The sequence below is a fragment of the Pseudopodoces humilis genome, chromosome 3 (assembly GCF_049639895.1).
Source record: "Pseudopodoces humilis isolate 2021_Gansu_Grassland_sample_001 chromosome 3, ASM4963989v1, whole genome shotgun sequence".
Classification (NCBI taxonomy): domain Eukaryota; kingdom Metazoa; phylum Chordata; class Aves; order Passeriformes; family Paridae; genus Pseudopodoces; species Pseudopodoces humilis.
The window spans coordinates 22,065,325-22,083,252 of NC_142202.1; the positions used below are offsets into that span (position 1 = coordinate 22,065,325).

The following is a 17,928-nucleotide window of genomic DNA, read 5'->3' on the forward strand; positions in this document are numbered from 1 at the left end:
GTCAAGTGACATGTGTCCTCGACCTCTCACTGAAGTGTAGCTCTGTTATTTGTCAAGCAGTATGCACACCTGAATCTCCTGTGAAATCCATCTGTGTGAGTTCAGTTACCTTCAGCAAGGTCAAATTAAGTATTTAAGTATTTTTGACTCATAAAACTGGTAATTCCCATTGAACTTGTCAAGTGTGTTGGCAAGCAAGGCCTGCTGTCATCTCCACAAATATGTACAGAATTCCCAGTGGTAATCCTGAAGTATTTTTCCAGGGGTAAATGGAAAGAAGATCTCAAAACTTTACTGTGTCTTCCTTATACTCCTGTTCTTTAGAGAACACAGAATCAGGTGAACTGTGTCAGCACTACTGCAGTACAAGAGTGTGTGCTGAACCTTGTTTTCTACTGTGTAGTTTCAGTGTCATAGGATAAGCCTTCTGAATAGCAATTCCACCTTTGGGGACTAAAATTGATTTTTCTTATCTTAGCATGTAAAGATCTGACCTTTAGAAGCGCTAGGTGCTACAGCATCCTAGCACCAGATAGAGAGGACACGAAGGTAACAGCTTTAAAAGTGCTGGGAATGTATTTAAAGGTTTACTCTTGTTGGCACAGAGTGGTGAGCTACATGCTGAGTTGGTCTGTTCTCGTTTGGTACACACTCTCTGCTCAAAACTAGAGTCTGTAGGAAGACTTTTGTTCTTTGTCTTGCATGGTCAAATGTCATGGGCTCCTCTGAACACCTGGTTAAAATCTGTGTGGATATAATGGCTTGCCAAACTCTGATCACACCTCATCAGCTGGTTTGCTAGTTTGACATTGACAAACTGTTCTGTCTGTGTAGGAGAGAGAGAAACAATCTCACACTGAGTACTTGGGCATAAGTGAAACCCTAAAAGGAGTGGCTATAATGGTCAGCCATGCTGTTTGTATAACTTAACTCCTGCTGTCTGCATTGCTGCATGTAGGAATTGGTGGAGAAAGGTCACATGTTCCTATTTCCATGCTGCTTGACTGTTTCTCTTCAGGACAATACGTGTCTGATGAGGTTTGACTGAGACATTATTTAGAAATGCAGAGGTTGTGCTGCTTAGAGGAAACCTGCCCCCTTCATTAATGGCAGTGTAGATGTCTGCTGAATTGTCAAAACATGGTTTTTAAAATTGTATTTTAAAATTAATTTTGATTTAATTAGTGGAATGACGAATTGTGTATTCCAGTTTTATTTAAACCCTGTTTTTTTTGTAGTTCTGAGAAACAGTTGGCCTCTTTGCCCATACCTTGAGCCATTTAACCAAAGAGTACATTTAAAGTGGTTTTGATTTTCATATAGCCTATTTGGCTGGAAGGAAAACTTAGGAGAGCTCAATGGTATGCTCAGGGAGAAGCTGGAATAGACCTTAAGATCTCTTTCACTTTGATAATGTAAGAATTTCTGAAAGACTTCAACCAAAGTTAAATAGCATGTGAAATGCTGGTGCTGCTGCCCAGCAAGAGGCTGAACATATCATTGTTGAAAGACACAGGACTGGAAAAAAAAATTATAGGGAAGAGACAGTACTATTTGTCCTTCAGATGGGAAATTGAAAGGTATGCAGACATTTAGAGTGTGTTAGGCTGAAGAAGACTTGGGACTTGAATCACAGCTCTTAAAATTGTCTTTGCTGACAGGCAACGCCATAAGTTCTGTCCTTAGGCCACAAAAGCCTATCAAGATCTGCACCTGCTAATTCTGGATTGGCTATGTAACTTTGGTACCACGAGCCAGGCTGGTCCTATGGCTACTGTTGGGCATTCATTCTAGATTTGCATTTCTTCTCAGTTGTCCACACTGCTTGTCCTGCAGCTTTGAAGGGGCATTCCCTTTTCTAGCATGACTGGTGCTATGCCACTAGACAAATGCTGGATTCTTTCACTGCTGATTCCAAATCTAACAGAAGCCAATGTAGCTCATGAGTGTTTACTTTTTTGTTTGTGCACTGGTATTACCACTGAACTTCACCAGGGAGAGAGGTTGCCAGGACTAAACACAAAATGTAAATGGAAGTAGATGTATTGTTGGAAACACTGGTAAACACTTTCTGTGTCGCCGTGCATCAGTGCAGACTGAGAAGTTACTCTTGTTTTGCTGTGAGAGCTCTGGAACATGTTGCAGTTTCACTCCCTGAATAACCCACAGGCTGAATCTGAAAATCAGATTTTTCATTAAAATGGCCTTTTTTGTGCCTCTTGCTAGTCATGGTTGTCTGGCTGAGCAGGGATGTTGGCTTTGACACCAAGAGCATGAGGGCTGCCTGTAGGACATTGAAATTCTAGTTTCCAACCTGATTTATAAGTAGTTTATACTTTAGGCTTTCCTGTTTAATAGTTAAATAAACTGTTTAAGAAGTAAAATTCTTCTAATAATTAAACTAGAATGCAGGACAAAAGATGAGCATGGCCACTTCTTGGCTGAGCCATTTGATGTGTTCCCACATTTCAGATCCCAGTTCTGCTGTGAATAAGCTCCTGGTTGCAGAGCACTGTGGAAAGCCCATGTAACCCAGCACTGTGAGCACTCACGTCATGACTGTATTTTTATATCCACTTGTCTCCTATTCACAAGGGACACTGACAAGATGTTAGGGAATTCACTGCAGGGAAAATACAATGTTGTGGAGGTAGGTACACGGCCTGGCAGAATTTTCCATCTACTTATTTCTGCCTTCGCAGTGTTACTGTGTAGATCCCAAACTGGAAGATGATTTCTGCAGGCCCTGTGTGCCACCTTGATTTTGCACATGGTTTGTGGCACTCTGAAAATTACAAGGGTACCGAAATAATGCAGCAAACACCCCTACTTTTAGCTGTCAAGAACATCTGGCTCTTTCTTTTAGCCTGTGGGGCATATCACTAAGTTATACACTTGGTTATAGGTAAAAAAGTGTTTTGTCTTACTTCTTCCTTTAAATAATGCAACACATGAGTGGGAGTCAAGGGAGTCAGAAAGTAAAAACCCTGCTGATAAAAGCTCCTTGCCCTGCAGCAGCCTTAGGTTATTGGGAAAAGTCCTCTTGCTGCATTCAGAACATGTTAGAAAAATCTTGCAGCAACATACTGTAGCATAACCATGAAGGGAAGATGACATCATGCATCTGACAAATAGCCAGAATAGGAGGGTGAATTGGATCCTTTCTGTGTTTAGTACAGCATCTTCAAAAGCATAGTAGTAAGTTTTTATAGCTATGAGAGGCAGAGAGGAAACTGAGTGTGTAATTCAGCCTCAGTGCTATGAATATTGTGAACAGCCCATAGCAGAATGGCTGTAGCTTGAAGTAGTAAAACAATACAAAGTGGTTTTGGGGAGGGGAAAAAAATCCCTAATCAAAAAAAAGTGCATGTAGATGAAGGTCATAAAGCAAGGCTGTGGATGGAGATCCTGGCTGATTAAAAAGTTGCAGTGTTAGTGTAGGGTGTTGAAGTGGGTAAAATGAAAAGCAGTTAGTCACCAAGGAGTCTCTGAAAAAGCAGGATACGGATTTGATCAGCCTCAGAATAGTTCACATGTGAAGTTGGGAAAAACAAGTAGGCAAGAAGAAATTGAGATAGGCAATTTTAGGAGCTCTTGAGAAAGGGTAGTGTAAAAGGTGTTACTGAATAGAAAATTGCTGTTGGCTGCTTTGTGGCAGTGTCTTCTAAGCTCATTAGCAAGTTAGTGATGATTTTACTGGCACGGTTACTTTGCTGAATCTTTTTTCACACTTAGCATGTTTGTTTGTTCATACTTTGTTGGAAGGGGCTGTTCAGGAACGTTAACTCTTGAAAAAAAAAAATAAAATTATATTGACCCTTGAATACTTTCTGTCATGCAGGCATATTTCAGAAATGGCCACCGGTGATTCCATCTGGATTTCTCTGCTTTTTGAGCAGAGGCCTCCATGCATCATAGACCCTGCTGTTTATAGAAGTGGCTGTACATATGGCATGGAATCTCAGCCAGAGTTTAAAACTGCTTGTGTGTTATGCAGGCACAGTGGGAGCCTTAGGATTTGAACTTGGTTTATGGAAGTTGTCCATGAGTTTTGAAGATGCCCTACCTTTCTGTAGCCAGAAAAGATTGCTCAGTACTGAGGCTGGGAAACAGCCAGGTGAGGCACTGGTAGCAACAACCTCTGTTATACTAACGTAGTTGGGAAAAAAATTGCCTTTGCTTCCTTTTTTGAACAGTAACTTGTAAGATACCATAGGTTTTCTTGTGACCCATTGACAGCCTGGAAAACACAAGTTGCCCTTGTTACTAAAAACTATTGCATGAAATGTCATGCTCATGTTAAAATAGTGAGCAATTCAGGTGAAAGAGAATCTGATCACTAGCATAGAGAAGGATCCTGTGACTGAGAAAGAAAAGGAATAGTCTTCTAAGATCACTCTTTCTAAAACAGACTTTGCTATATGAGTGACAGAGATTGTGTGGTGCTCTTTATTCTGGCTTTCCCACAGGGTCAAGCTCCTGCTGATCCTGATCTTTTTTTGGCCCCTGGTATGTAGACCCTTCTCTCCAAACAAGGCTCAAAAGGGACACATTAGAAAAAAAATGTTGCTCACAGCAAGCAAGCCTGAATCCTCTGTCTCTTAATTCTTGTGCTTGCAAAAGCAGTGATTTGTTTTTATCATCTCTGAGGGTCTAGGGACAGTCTGAAAACCCATGCACAAACTCCCTGAAGGCTGAGGTCTGGACTGTTCTTATTGCCATGTACCTCAGAGTTGGAGAAGTCATCTTTTTATGCCTAAAGTTAAGACTTCAGACTTAAAAATGGTGCCTTCAAGGAGGTCATGTTATGGCATACAGGAGCCAAGTGCTTTGTTCCGAGCCCTCCAATCAGCTTATACTCAAATATCACTAAAATCAGTGTGGTGGGTCCTGTGAAATGAGTGGTAGACACTGCCTTGTTACATGGAACATCATTGCTATCACTAGGGTCGTCTCAGCAGAGCTACCAGAAATATAGAAAAGCAGGGCTGATGAGAGATTCTCTCCTCAAGGTGATCTGTGTGGATAGAGATCAAGGAGAAATGGCAGCATCATCTGAAGGGTTCTATTGTGGGACCATCTTTTTCTGCTATGTGCAGGCTTTAATGTCTCAAGCAGTTTTAATTAGCAGTTCATCTACTGCAGTAATTAGAAAGGTGCAGTTCTGTGCAGTACAACTTGATCCCATCCAGAGCTTGTGTTCTGGTCCTAACAGCTTGTTCTCTCCTGAATTCAGGGGAGTCTTGCTTCACGCTGCAGTGACTGGGAGCAGGCTCAGGACAAGGCAAACTGGAAAGCAGCTTGTGAAGGGTTTCCCTTCCATGGGGGGATTTGAAAGCTGGGCCAGAGCTCTGGGAGCCTGGCTCTGAAGCTAGACATAGGCTACTATAGTAGTTAGGGCATGGTCTTTCTTAGGGCATTCTCTGTTGGCAGGGAATTATAATGTCAACCAAACTGGTCATATTCTTGAATTGAGACTCTGTGTTATGCTCATGTCCTAGGCACAGCTGGCCTGTTCTCAAATCCTGCAAGAGCCAACAAGACACAGTTGTGTGCAGCCTTTGCACATACATGGGACTCTTCTTTCAGGAGATCACAAAGCTGCTCTTATGTTCAAGTGTTAACTTTGCAGGTGAAGTTCAGAAATAGGGTGATTCCTGAAGATTAAAAAGCTAAGCAGAGACAGAGCAGAGAGCTTAAATAACACTTTTGTCAGCTGCTTTGTTATTTTTCTTAATAGGTGTTTGTAAAAAAACCCAACATTAAAGTAACTTTTACAGATGGCTGATTTGAGATGTAAACATCTAAACTGGCACATTTACTGTTCTGCCTGCCATTGACCAACTCTTTGATGTGTTTGTTTCCAGGAACACCTGTCTGGTTCTTTGTGAAAATTGCTCCAATTCGAAATGAGCAGGATAAAGTGGTTTTATTTCTTTGCACTTTCAATGACATAACGGCTTTCAAGCAGCCCATTGAGGATGATTCATGTAAAGGTTGGTCATTTTCACAATTATATATTTATGCTGCTTTTGTTTGTTTGCCCTGCTCTTGAAAGAGCTGAAGTCCTTTAAATACCCAAGCCAAAGAATTAAATGTTAAAATAGCTTGTAGCTGTGCCACTGGGGATGGCATTTGTGCAAGAAATGGTTGCTGGTTTCTTTAGTGAAATTGTTCTGGCCTACCCTGAAAAGGGTCATTGCTAATGAAAGCCCCAAGTGCTTCAGAAAACCTAGTTTATATGGTAAATAGGGACTGTTCTTCCTCTAAAATACACTATTAACCCACTCTCCAGCATAGCCTTCAAGGATTCACAGTGTTGCTCAACAGCCCGGTACAAACTGTGTGTGAAACTGTATGCAAAAACTGAGGAATTAGCCCTGGCTGAGTCTAGAAAAGGTCGGAATAATTAAAGTCTGCCTGACTTGATGTTACTTGTCATTATTAGGGGATTTATGATGTTAAAGTTCTGGACTAGTTTCCTTCAGCCTACATGAAGAGATTGCAGTTATCTTAAGCGGAATCAGGTTTAAGCTGTCCTGGTGAGTGAAGTAGTGCTGCAGTATTCTGCTCTTAACCCTTTGCTGAGCTACAGCCTGTGACAGCAGCATAAACTTTCACTCAGGTTCAGATCCCATCAGAAATAGACCTTTTGTACCCTATGGAGGATTACAGAGACTTGCATCCTCTGGGGTAAAAAAGGATGTAAGTTCTCCTGCTGTTTGCATTTTTGTAGTATTTAATAATATTTGTAGTATTAAATTAAACAGGAAACTTGCTGTGAAGATGAACTGATTTACATTTGTTCTCAAAATGTTATTCTTTAAAAACATAGTTTCTCAAAGTGGAAACACCTGTTACCATGAAAAAGGAAGTACAACCTTGACAAACATACCCTCTTCCAGGCTATGTGGGTAATTTTTTTGTCTTGCTCATGCTATTTGTTTGGTTCCTTATTGCCTTAGCAAAACTAAGAACCTTACCTTGTCAGAAAGTTTGAGTCTACAGTATTTTTTCCCTGCCTAGTGGTCCTCACTGTATCCTGATAAGGAGTGACAGCACAGATAAATCAGCATGATGCAGTAAATCTAGCTCTCATTTATTTGCTGGTAGTGGAGGTCCTTGCTTCATTTAGTCAGTTGATAAGCAAGACTTTCAGTCAGGAGTGGTAGCTGTGTCTTTTTGCTTTCACAGGAGCTCCCTGATGTGGTAGAGACAGGCAGCTTGTCCTTCACTTTCAGTATAACACTTCTAACTTTTTTGTTTTCAGTCTGAGTATGTTGAAGAAAGAGAATGCTAAATTTTTATTTTTTTTTTAAGTCTCCTTTGGGCAGTGAGCATGGTAATTCTCAGTGGTTGCATGTGTACAGCAGTATAGGCACTAAACCTACACATAAGTGCGTGGACTTGCAGAGGAGTTGATGACAAGCAGAATTTCTCCCTCTGGCCCATGGAAACTGGCAAAGTGATGAACAGAAATTGCAAACAGGAGAACTGAATGTATTATTTAGAGGCCACTGATTCACAGCTCTGCACTCCTTCCCTGAGTGCCATGTCTTTATGTACAGAAGGGCTTGTGCACTAAATGAGTCTTCCAAATATTATTTCTGAATCTCCTAAAATTAATAAAGTTGCAGAAGTTTCATGCTGGTAAAGAATTCTCTATCACTTTATACATAAATCAAGCATGATATACATGGAACTGCACTTTCTGTTTTGATCCGTAATATATCCCTTTTTCTTCCATAATTACTGTAGGCTAGCTTTGGAATTTTGTTGTGTGATACTGTATTAATCACTTGATGGCTAGATGAGCAATTTCTTGGAGGAGCTGATTTGTCAAACGGAATTTTACATGTGTCCATATCTTTAATGTTAGATCTCATTGTGCAGTTGTGTACTGTTGAGAGGGGAGAAAAGGAAGGTGTTATGGAGTATTAGATAATCATTTGTAGTAGGCTCTGGGATTCACAGAGTGGAAAAATGTTTTTGGAAGGTCTAAAAAAGGTAAAATTGTACTATCTTGTTCTAAGAATCATTAACACGCACGAGCTTTGAAAAGGGCATATTCTTTGTGATGTGCACAATGTTACACAGGAACTTTGTAGCATGCTTTTGAAAGAGGACAATTTTCTTAGGAATGTTTCTCATATTCTTAACCCAAATGAACAATCAATCTGAAAAACTAAAACTGTGAACTGAAAACTGATTGCTAAATCCATTCTTTTTTCCTTCCTTCACCTTCAGTCAGCTTAGCAAGTACTTTTCTTTTACTGTGCTTGTATGTGAAATCAGTTTCCTATGCTTATGAGTACTTAATATGTAATAGGTTGCCTGTAGATGCAGATATGTTAATAAAATATGCTATTTGCACAGTTGCGGAATGTTATTGTTTAAAGTATTTAAGATTTTCAAAATCAATGGCTGTATGTCTATGTGGAGAAAACCATTAAATCGATCACTTTCTTGTACTACATAAAGAGCAACTAATCTGTCAGGCTAAGCCTGCTTAACTGTGGTATATCTTGGTTTTCTATCACCTGCCAGCAATTTCAAGCCTGATTGTTCAGCTGCAAATGATGCAGCTCCTTGAGTGAAAAGTGTAGAGCCATAACGGCAGGTGTTGAACTACACAAAGATGAATAGGCATCTTCCATCTGAAGGCGACTCAGAGGGATAGAAGGTCCCAGTACCATTTTTCATGCTTTTTTTTTTTTAATTTATTGATTAATAATATCAGACATTGGGTTAGATGAAACAAGAAAGTCGCATAAAAAGTAGACTTCTCATTGTAGCCTTTGTTATTTGATTCAGATAATTTAGAAGATGTTTATTTTATGACTTCCGTGGAAGGTAAGTAAGGTTGCTTTTAAATGCAGCAGCTTTAAAAATAGTGTGTTCTAAATAAAGCCACTTAAAAATAGTGTGTCAGTAATGTTGATAATATTTTTAAACAACCTCTTTCCACTTTTTCCCATTTGCTTGCCCCTTGGAAAAAATCAGGGAAACGAGGTTTACTTGAATAGAAGAAGGCAAAATCAAGCTATAGTATAGCTAAATTTGGCTTGTCAAGTGGTAGGTCACCTTCTTAGCAGAATTTTAAAGTATATACTATATTTGGAATTAATGCATTTTGTCTGTATATGTCTCCTGGTTTGAGGTCTAACACACCAAGTATGAGATGCTTGAGAATAGTGTATAAAGTGGAATGCATCACTTTATGCAAAACAATTATTTGTGCAGACAAATAGAAACTGTGCATGCTCTCTGAGTAGCTTGTGAGAAATTTGCCTGAACAGATTTTGAATGTATGAATACAAGGTGAACCTATCCAGAAGCATTTATGCTGTCTCATGAGAGTTTGAAAACTAAGCTCTGGATCCTAATTTTTGCTTTTGATACTTAGTTTTTATACAAAGAGGTGGTCAGATTCAATATCATTGAATCAAGCAGTGAATGGTTGTTATCCTCCAAGATGATATAGCTTTTTGCACTTTGTAGCAATCATCAGTTGCCATCTCCTCTGCAGAAGATGCTTTACTTCATTTTGCAGCTAAGCGGTCCTTTGCATAACAAGCAGGAGTACAGACAAAAAAAAAAAATTGTCTCCTTCATCTTAATTCAGGGAAAGAATCACGTTTCTGGGGTGGTTTTTTTGGGACTTTTGGTTCTGTTTTTAAAGATGTATTTACACGAACAGAGCCAGTGTTTGAAATATTTTGATTAAGATATACTCTGCTTTCATCTGGATTAAATGTTTTCTTAAAAAGAGGAAACAAATGAAAGGGAAGTAGTGAGTATATTAAAAAACTTTGGTATGCTTTCCCAGTCCAGATGGAAAAATAATACTGTTTTAGTCATGAGGTTTCAAAGAGAAGGAGTGCTGCAGAGAAGCTGGATTGATGTAAGCAAGGATCTTTCATGTGTGGGAAGACAAAGGTGGCTTGAGTGGAGGCAAGAACTGCTGGAATCTTGATTTATTCACATTTACACAGTTGTGTGAACAACAGACCTGTGGACAAACAAGCTTGTTCTCTAGCAGACAATGGCTTCTTGTTCTGAGTCTAGGAATTCTGTAAGTCATGGATCAGCAACATGGTAGCAAGGGTTCTGTAACTGCCACAGTTCCCAATGTTTGAATACTGGAGTTATCAGGAATGAATTGAAAAGAGTGGTAGGAAACAAATAGCTACCTACAAATAAATAATAAATGCTGTTGTGTTTGAGTACAAACTTACTTAAAAATACAGAAAATTGGCTTCTTCGACTTAAGGCTGTTGTTAAATGAAACTTCATGCTTTAAAGAAGAAAAGTTTTGATGAGTTAAATGCCACAGCACAGAAGTATAGTTCAATGCCATATTTCCATATGAAACTAATCTCGGGGGACAGCTTTTGTAATCATCTTCTCTTGGGTGTTACCAGAAACAATTTCTATTCACTTTTTTATGAAGAAATGGTGGAAAACTGAAAGAACATCATGGAATGCAAGAGTACTGAAATCAGTGCTGTTAATCTTGAAGGCTTTCCATCCTTTTGAAGCTGGAAATGTTTTAATGTTGTCACATTGCTTTGTCTGCATATTTTCTGCAGAACTGAAAAAAAGAGACTGAAGAATGATAAAAATGGGTTAGAATCAAAAACAGGGACACAGGCAAGCACTGCCGTGGGGTGGTATCCAGCTTTATGTTTGGTTCCTGAATTTCAAGCTGTCTTCTCTTCTATGTGGGCTTATCTTGTTTGCAGAATATATATGCCTGTATTAGAAACACGTAGGATCACTAGATTTTAAATTTAATTTCATATTTTCTCTGTTTCTAGAGGAAAACAATGGACATAGGGCTATACAAACTGTTTGTGTTGAAAGAGAACTCCTAATCCATATCATCTGGTCCCACTGTTTTAGCAGGACTGACACCAATATATTCTTACACTATTTTGAAGCTTAGTTCCTTGTCTTGGAAACCTCCATGATCTTTAAAATTTAGTGTTTATGTTCAGTCCTATGGCTTAAGTCCATTACTTGACCTGTCTTTATTGGATAGATAACTGACCTGCTGTTGGCTGTGTCTGTCCTTAGGGTTCTGGAGGAAAAGCTGCAATAAATTCAACAGGTACTGTTGTCTTTTCAGGCATTACTGAAAAGTAAGTTAGAAGAGAAGTTATAATTCAAAAGATTTAGTACTGGCATTCTATTTAATTTTTCCTACGCCACAATCTGCAGGTCTAACTGTATGTTGGAGATGCCACACTTTAATATTTTTCTTTCACAAAATCCAAAACCCTGAAAGGCAATACAAGGAGTATTTATATAGTTTAAAACAATACTGTTCAAAGATGAAATTCTTACATGTTGCACATTGATTCAGTGCCTGGTTTTAGGCATACCATGGTGGTGGGTATATCTCCAAGCTGGGCTCCCAAGTGTGGTACCCTATGTGTAGAGAGGATTAGAGTACGTACTCCAAATTTGTGTCCACACTGCTTTAAAAAGCCACCCTGAAAAGCCCTGCCTCGTGACACAATCTCTTGCCTAGAACAGTTACATTGCTTTCAGACCAGAGTTTTGGAGTAGAGGGCGAGATCTAATGTTTGTGGAAGCAGTGCTTTTGTGTGGCATTTAGGCATCTGCAAGTGAGATGTTCAACACATGGGGCAGAGGAAATGCTTACAGGGGATGCTGAGGATAGAGGAATGGGTTAAGCTGTGTCTTTCAAAAGGATATGACTCCTGGGAAGAAGGGGGGGCACCCGAAGGTGCTCAGCATTCATAGCCACAACTCATGCCACAGAGTTGTCTGGAAGTGCTTTTGTGCAAGAAAGCTCAAGTGAGACGCTTTCTTTTCATCCTCTCTCTGTGTATGTCCGAATAGCCCAAATCTTAGAACAGTGTTCGGAAGAAAATGCACACTGAAAGTTTGTCCTCAGGTTTTGAACCAATTTTCGAATCTTCCAGGAGAATACGCTCCCCATCAATCCCGTTTGAGTTAGTAAAAGGAGCTGTCTGTGTTATCTGTCATTGGAAACATTTTGCGTGTGGTAAGGGAGGCAGGTTTCGAGTTCCCGGGTGAAGCTGGAACTCCGGGATCTGCTCGGTTTCCCGCCGGCGCTGACGTTTGCGATCAAGCCCGGTTCGTTCCGCTTCAGCACCGCGGCCAGCGCCGGAGCGCCCGTCCCGCAGCCGCTCCCGCCGGGGCCGGAGAGGGGCGGTCCCCCTTGGAGCACATCCCCCTGCCAAGTCCTGCACCCGGCTCGGGCGAGAGGCTGGACGTGACTGGGCGAGATGCACTTGGAGCTCATAAAGCTATCTGTATCCTGGGATGTATCAAAAGCAGCGTGGCCAGCGGGTCAAGGAAGATGATTGCCCCCTCTACTCCGATCTTATGTGACCACACCTGGAGTGCTGCACTCAGCTCCGAGTCCCCAACAAGGACCCGTTGAGCAAGTTCAGAGGAGGGCTGTAAAGATGCTCAGGGGGCTGGAGCACCTCTGCTGTGCAGACAGCCTGGGAGAGTTGTGGGTGCTCAGGCTGGAGAGGAGAAGACTCCAAGGACACCTTACAGCACCTTCCAGTACCTAAAAGGGGTCTGCAAGAAAGCTGTGTAGGCAACGTTTTCCAGAACCAGGTTCTCATTATAAACTGAATCTTCAAAGTGCTGAGCATCCTTAGTTGGAGTAGGAGATGAGGAGTAGGAGCTCAAGAGCTCCCAGGTGGTGCTAGCATTTTTCAAGATTGGGACTAAACAAACTGATACTTTCAGTATACCAAAAATATCCAGATGTATACTCTGCCTTTCTGTTATGGCAAAGTACTGCTCATAAAGATTATAGCTGTAGCTAGCTCTCGTGACTGCCATTGAAGGTCTTCTATTTTGAGGGATATTTGAAATCACTGTAAAAAATATTCGGAATTAAAATTCAGCGTATGACTTCTCTGCCAGAAGCTGCTAAATGTTTAATTTGAGTTTGAGAAAATCTATTAGTATGTTCTCCCTTTTGTTTAGAGAGAGTAAAATTAATGATTTTGTTTTTCTTTTCTGCTCTGCTTTTTATTATCTTACGTATATTTCTCTGCTTATTCCAAATCTATGCTTGATGCATCTGAGGCCAGAATCACTTCTGTTACAGACAACTCTAATTTTCATTGTGCATGACTGTAGCCTTACATCTTGATTAGTCTGGAGTGTCTTCTGCAGTGCTGTGAGATCAAAATCTGATCATTAGATTTAATATGAGATTATTGTATAGTGGACATTTATCCTTGCAAAATATGCAGTTCATGTAGCAGTACTTCTGTAGGCTTATTGAATACAAAGTCACAGCAGTCATGGGTTTTATTACTGTACCATGCTGACACATATTTTCTGACTTACTTTTGTCTGGTACTTGGTTAAATTATACTCCCTTCTGGTCAGTATTAAAGCAGATTGCTCTGTTTTAACATCTTTTTCTCCCTTTAGCTGTAAGAGGTTTTATGAGGTACACTTGCAGCTTTTTTTGGTAATGTGTTTTTGTTTTTTTTGGTAATGTCTTGCATGTTTTCTCAAGGTTGGGGGAAGTTTGCCCGCTTGACCCGTGCCCTCACAAGCAGCCGAGGAGTGCTGCAGCAGCTTGCTCCCAGCGTGCAGAAAGGAGAGAACGTTCACAAGCACTCAAGACTCGCTGAGGTAATTTTTTCTTTCCCCAGGAGACTATAAAGAAATGTTTTTAGCCTTTGCGGGTATGTCGTCCCTGCACGAGCCAAGAACTGTCAGTCCTCCCTGCCCTGGGAATCTGGTACCTGTGCTGTGAAATGTGTCTTATGACAGCAGAAAGAAAAGAGGTGTCCCAAAGACTTCATGTAACCTAATTGCAGTGTTGTGTTCCATATCTTAGCAAAGTCTTAGAGAGGTGTTACTAAAATAATACTTTCTTGCTTAGTTTCCATTCTTCTGGGCATCTTAATAAAAGTAGGATCTTGGACTATCTACTTACGCAAAACTGAGGCGACAAAAACCCGGTCCAGTACACAAGAAAATCCTGGAGAATCCATGACATGGTTATTCTCTGAATTAATTTATGTCTACTTACTTTTCAGTGGGATCCCAACCCTGCATTACCAACTGGTTAAAACCTATGTTTAAGTTACCGCTTTTATGGACAGAGCAATTGTTAGATGCCGCAAGCAACACTGCAGACAGATGGGGGGAAAATGAAACCTTGTGATTTAAGTAGCCTCTCAAAGTTTTGAGATAAGCTCCAGGCAGAGAAGGCCCCTCAAAGCACTTTGGGTTTGAGGGCTTTCGCCACGAGGGGGAGAGACTGTCCCAAGTTTCCTGTAGCTGTCTCCTGGGCCAGTAGCAGGGTCTCTCTGGTGTAAAAACACCTTGGGGAGAGGTTTGATATGGTGTTAATGACAGCACAGCCAATATACCATGGCAGTCCTGTGTCACTTCCTCCTGTGAATGCCATGGCAGCAGCTGTGACTTGACAATAATTCTTGATCTTCCTGTGAAGCTGGAAGTATAAGGCATCGATGGATTCCATGAGGTCTCCATATACTCAGTTATACTGTACTCTGTTAGTTCTGTTGAATACGTCTTAGTTTCTATGCAAACTAAAAATCTCCTGTCTTGTTATCATGTATAATGGCAAAATTCCTGCAGACAGGATCCTACCTAGTCAGTATTTAATACAGAAGAACTCAAGAAGGGGAAACCAATTTCTGTTGGAAGTAGAGAAATATAATGAATTATACTAGCAGAGGGGAGGGACAGACATTCACATGGACACCATACTGCAGGAACACCATGTGATTAGCACATGTCCACCTTGAGGTTGCTTTAGTGTCCTGGAATTTGGAATAGTTTTCCTCCTAATCCTACTCAGGGCTTCATATCAAATAATTCTTTCTTCTCTTTAGATCTCTACCCTTGAATTTTCCTTAATGCTAAAAATGTAAGCAGCAAAATGTAAGGAAAAGGGTCTGAGTTTATTCTGTTTGGCGTCAGTAACTACATGTTACTGAAACTTTTTGCAAGTCCATGCACTCAACAAGTCTTTGCAAGTATTCTTATTGGCACAGCCAATTGATTCATTACAAATAATAAAGGGCAAGTATATAGTTTACATGTCTGAAATGAGTTTCTTTAATTGCTGACTGAATATTGCAGTCATAATTTTACAAAGAACATTAGCCCCAGCTGTGATGTTAGGTAGCTTTTTTTTATGCTGTAATTCCATTTAAATCAATAGAACTACACCAGAGAAGAATGCAGATAATCATACAGACAAGACCACTTTTCTTTATTTGAAGATATATGGGGTTCCAGGCTTCTTATTCTGCAAAGGTTTCTTGATAATATTGTGTATGGGATCTCTAACAGTTCCCTGTTGTACTTTCAAATATTTTTTTTCTTTTTTTTTTTTTCTTCATCCCTGCAGTAGCCTATCTGAAATTTTAAAATTCATCCTTTTTCTTTTGCTACTCACTATGACATTTCACATCAATCTTGTTTGTGTGAGAAGGCTCCACGTTTATTGCACTGTTATTTGTATTGCTCTTAGTTATTTATCATTTATATATTTGAATTTCTCGGGAGGCTGTTGTATCCTAGAACCTGAGTAGAGCAAGGTGTTGGAGCCTGCCACAACAGCTTACGATTTTCTATTGTTTATGAAACAGTTTAAGAAAGGTGTTAGTGACAGACTAACAGGCCATGGATAATACAAGGAGTGTCTGTGAAGCTTCAGTCTCTGACTTTTGCCAGTAGGCATAGATTTTTTTTTTTCAGCCTGACTTCTCTAATAGCAGTCATATGAAAACTACTCAATTTAATTATGCAATTAACACAAGGGTGTTAGGTAACTGTGAGACTACATTTTGCAATAGGAGTTGGTAAAGTAACTGATGCATTTCTGTTGCTTAATTGCCAAGTAGCTGATTGTAGGGATGGTTCTTCCTGGTCACTGCTGAATGAATTCACTGTCATCTGCACCTATGGTCTTAGCTGATGTGTTCTGCACCTTTGCCAGGCAGTTCTGGGCAAACAAGACTGTGTCAAAATTAAAAAAATAAATAAATACGATAGTTAGGAGAAATAAAAGCAGAGAAATTATAATGGTGTTTAGCAGCACTGCTTGAGAATGGGACTTCTGCCATTTTTCTTCTAACATTGTTTACCAGGAACTTATAACTGGCATTAAAACTGCCAATCAAAATATTGAGGTTTAGCACCTAGCCCTTAGCTTGGGAGCAATCTGTGTGGGTGCTTGGGAAAACAAAAGGGAGGGAGAGTGAGAGGAAGCAAATAGGTGCAATTGAAAACATGAAAAGGAGAGATTAAGCTGGAAATGACTGAGTGTTTGTGTGTTAGCTTTTTTTTTGCCCTCCAGTCATACATTCTTAAAAATAAATAAATCATTGTAACCACTTTTGATGCAATTTATGACTCCTGGCTTGGCTTATATTCGCCATTTTTTAAAAAAAATAGGATTTTTTAAAAAAATGTTTAAAAAAGAACACCCATGATGAAATTTGGCATTTCTGCTCTTGGAATAAAATTCTCCAGCATTAGAGAGCTATTAAAGCATCATGCATCATTACCACAAATAATAAATGCAGATAATACAGCTGTATTATCTGATGAATAGTAAGTCACTGAAATAATACTTTCATTAATAAGTTTCTGAAATAAATATTTCTTTTACTATGATGAAACTGTATAATAGTGAAAAATCTTCCAAAACCAGAGCTGTTTCATTTAGTCAGAAAATTGTAGTAATCAAATTGTCCAGTGCACATGAATGGAAGCGCAGCATATTGGTTTGCATAGCTGTGTACATTTTCTTCATGATAGCTTTTATATCAATCTCTTGGGGTTTGCTTTTTTTCCTCTCCAGGAGAAATAGCTTCACAAGCAGTGTAACCACACCTGACTACTTTGGCAAACCTGTCTCAGGTTGGCACTGCTCTCCCTAGAGGCTGGAGTGCAGCAGGAGCACCTTGGAAAAGGGCAGAGGGTGCTTTGCATTGACCTGGGTTTGCTGGACGATGCAGAGAGAGTGGGGTTTATAGCTCTTAATCTCCAGATGACCCAGGGATGGTGTGTGTTCGTGTGTGTGGAAGGATGGTGAAGAAATAGACTGAGTGTGGCCCTTGGCATGAAAAGTGGAGAAAAAGAGTTCTTGTAACTTTCAGTGCAGTGACCTGACAAAACCTTGATCTTTAGCACTAAGCTCTGTGGACCTCCTTCCATGGTTTCTGTGCAGTACTGAGCTCTTTTGTTGTGCTCTATGATAAAGGCAAATGCTTGCTCTCTGAGATTATTAAGCTTTGTTGTAGGTGAATTTCTCTTCCTTCAGTGAAATGAAGGATTTGGTGCCTTTGAGAGCTCTTGGCTGGCAGTGCCAGGCACGGCAAGATTTTTGCCAGTGTGCAAAGCAAGTTACCTTTGCTGGGAGAGATAGCTGTGATCTGGGGCAGTGCCCTTCTTTCACCTCAGGCTGTGAAATCATCACTAGCAGTGCCAGCAAGATGGGGTGCTTTTACAAAGGTGTGTGTTAGTCATGTAGTGAGAGTGAGCCCAGGCTAGAACTTGTAACCCCCACCCTACCCAAAAAGAGGACTGGAGGCACCTCAGACTTGCTGCAGGTGGCTTTCCTCACCTGGTAAGTGATTGGAATCCCTGTGTCATTCCTCGATGCCTGTCTCCTGCAGGGCATTCGGGATTCATGCCCACAGTGCTGGTGTGCGTCCTTCTGCAGGAGACAAACTAAAGCCATGGCCCCTGGTCTCCTTAAATAACCATTGGTAGGGCTGCACCAGAGACTCCAGGGGGGTAACAGAAGTTCAAAAGACTTACTAATAAGGTCCCTAGCTATTCAGATAGAGTATGTTTACTTTCTAAATAGAAGAGGAAGGAGATAATCAATTATCAAGCCCTTTATTT

At 40.3% G+C, this 17,928-nt stretch overlaps 1 protein-coding gene across 3 annotated transcripts in view; it reads left to right on the forward strand.

The window, feature by feature from the left end:
* KCNH1 (potassium voltage-gated channel subfamily H member 1) overlaps positions 1–17,928 on the forward strand; it is a 173,886-nt gene that overhangs the window by 15,371 nt on the left and 140,587 nt on the right. The window contains exons 1-3 of one of the 3 annotated variants that reach the window (XM_088052716.1): positions 8,635–8,683; positions 8,815–8,853; positions 13,547–13,665. In XM_088052716.1, coding sequence (XP_087908842.1) covers positions 8,838–8,853; positions 13,547–13,665 — 135 coding nt within the window. In that variant the 5' untranslated portion in view covers positions 8,635–8,683; positions 8,815–8,837. Of the gene's footprint in view, positions 1–5,867; positions 5,997–8,634; positions 8,684–8,737; positions 8,854–13,546; positions 13,666–17,928 lie in introns of those variants that run through there. The other 2 variants (XM_005523359.2, XM_088052715.1) reach the window with 2 other exon arrangements.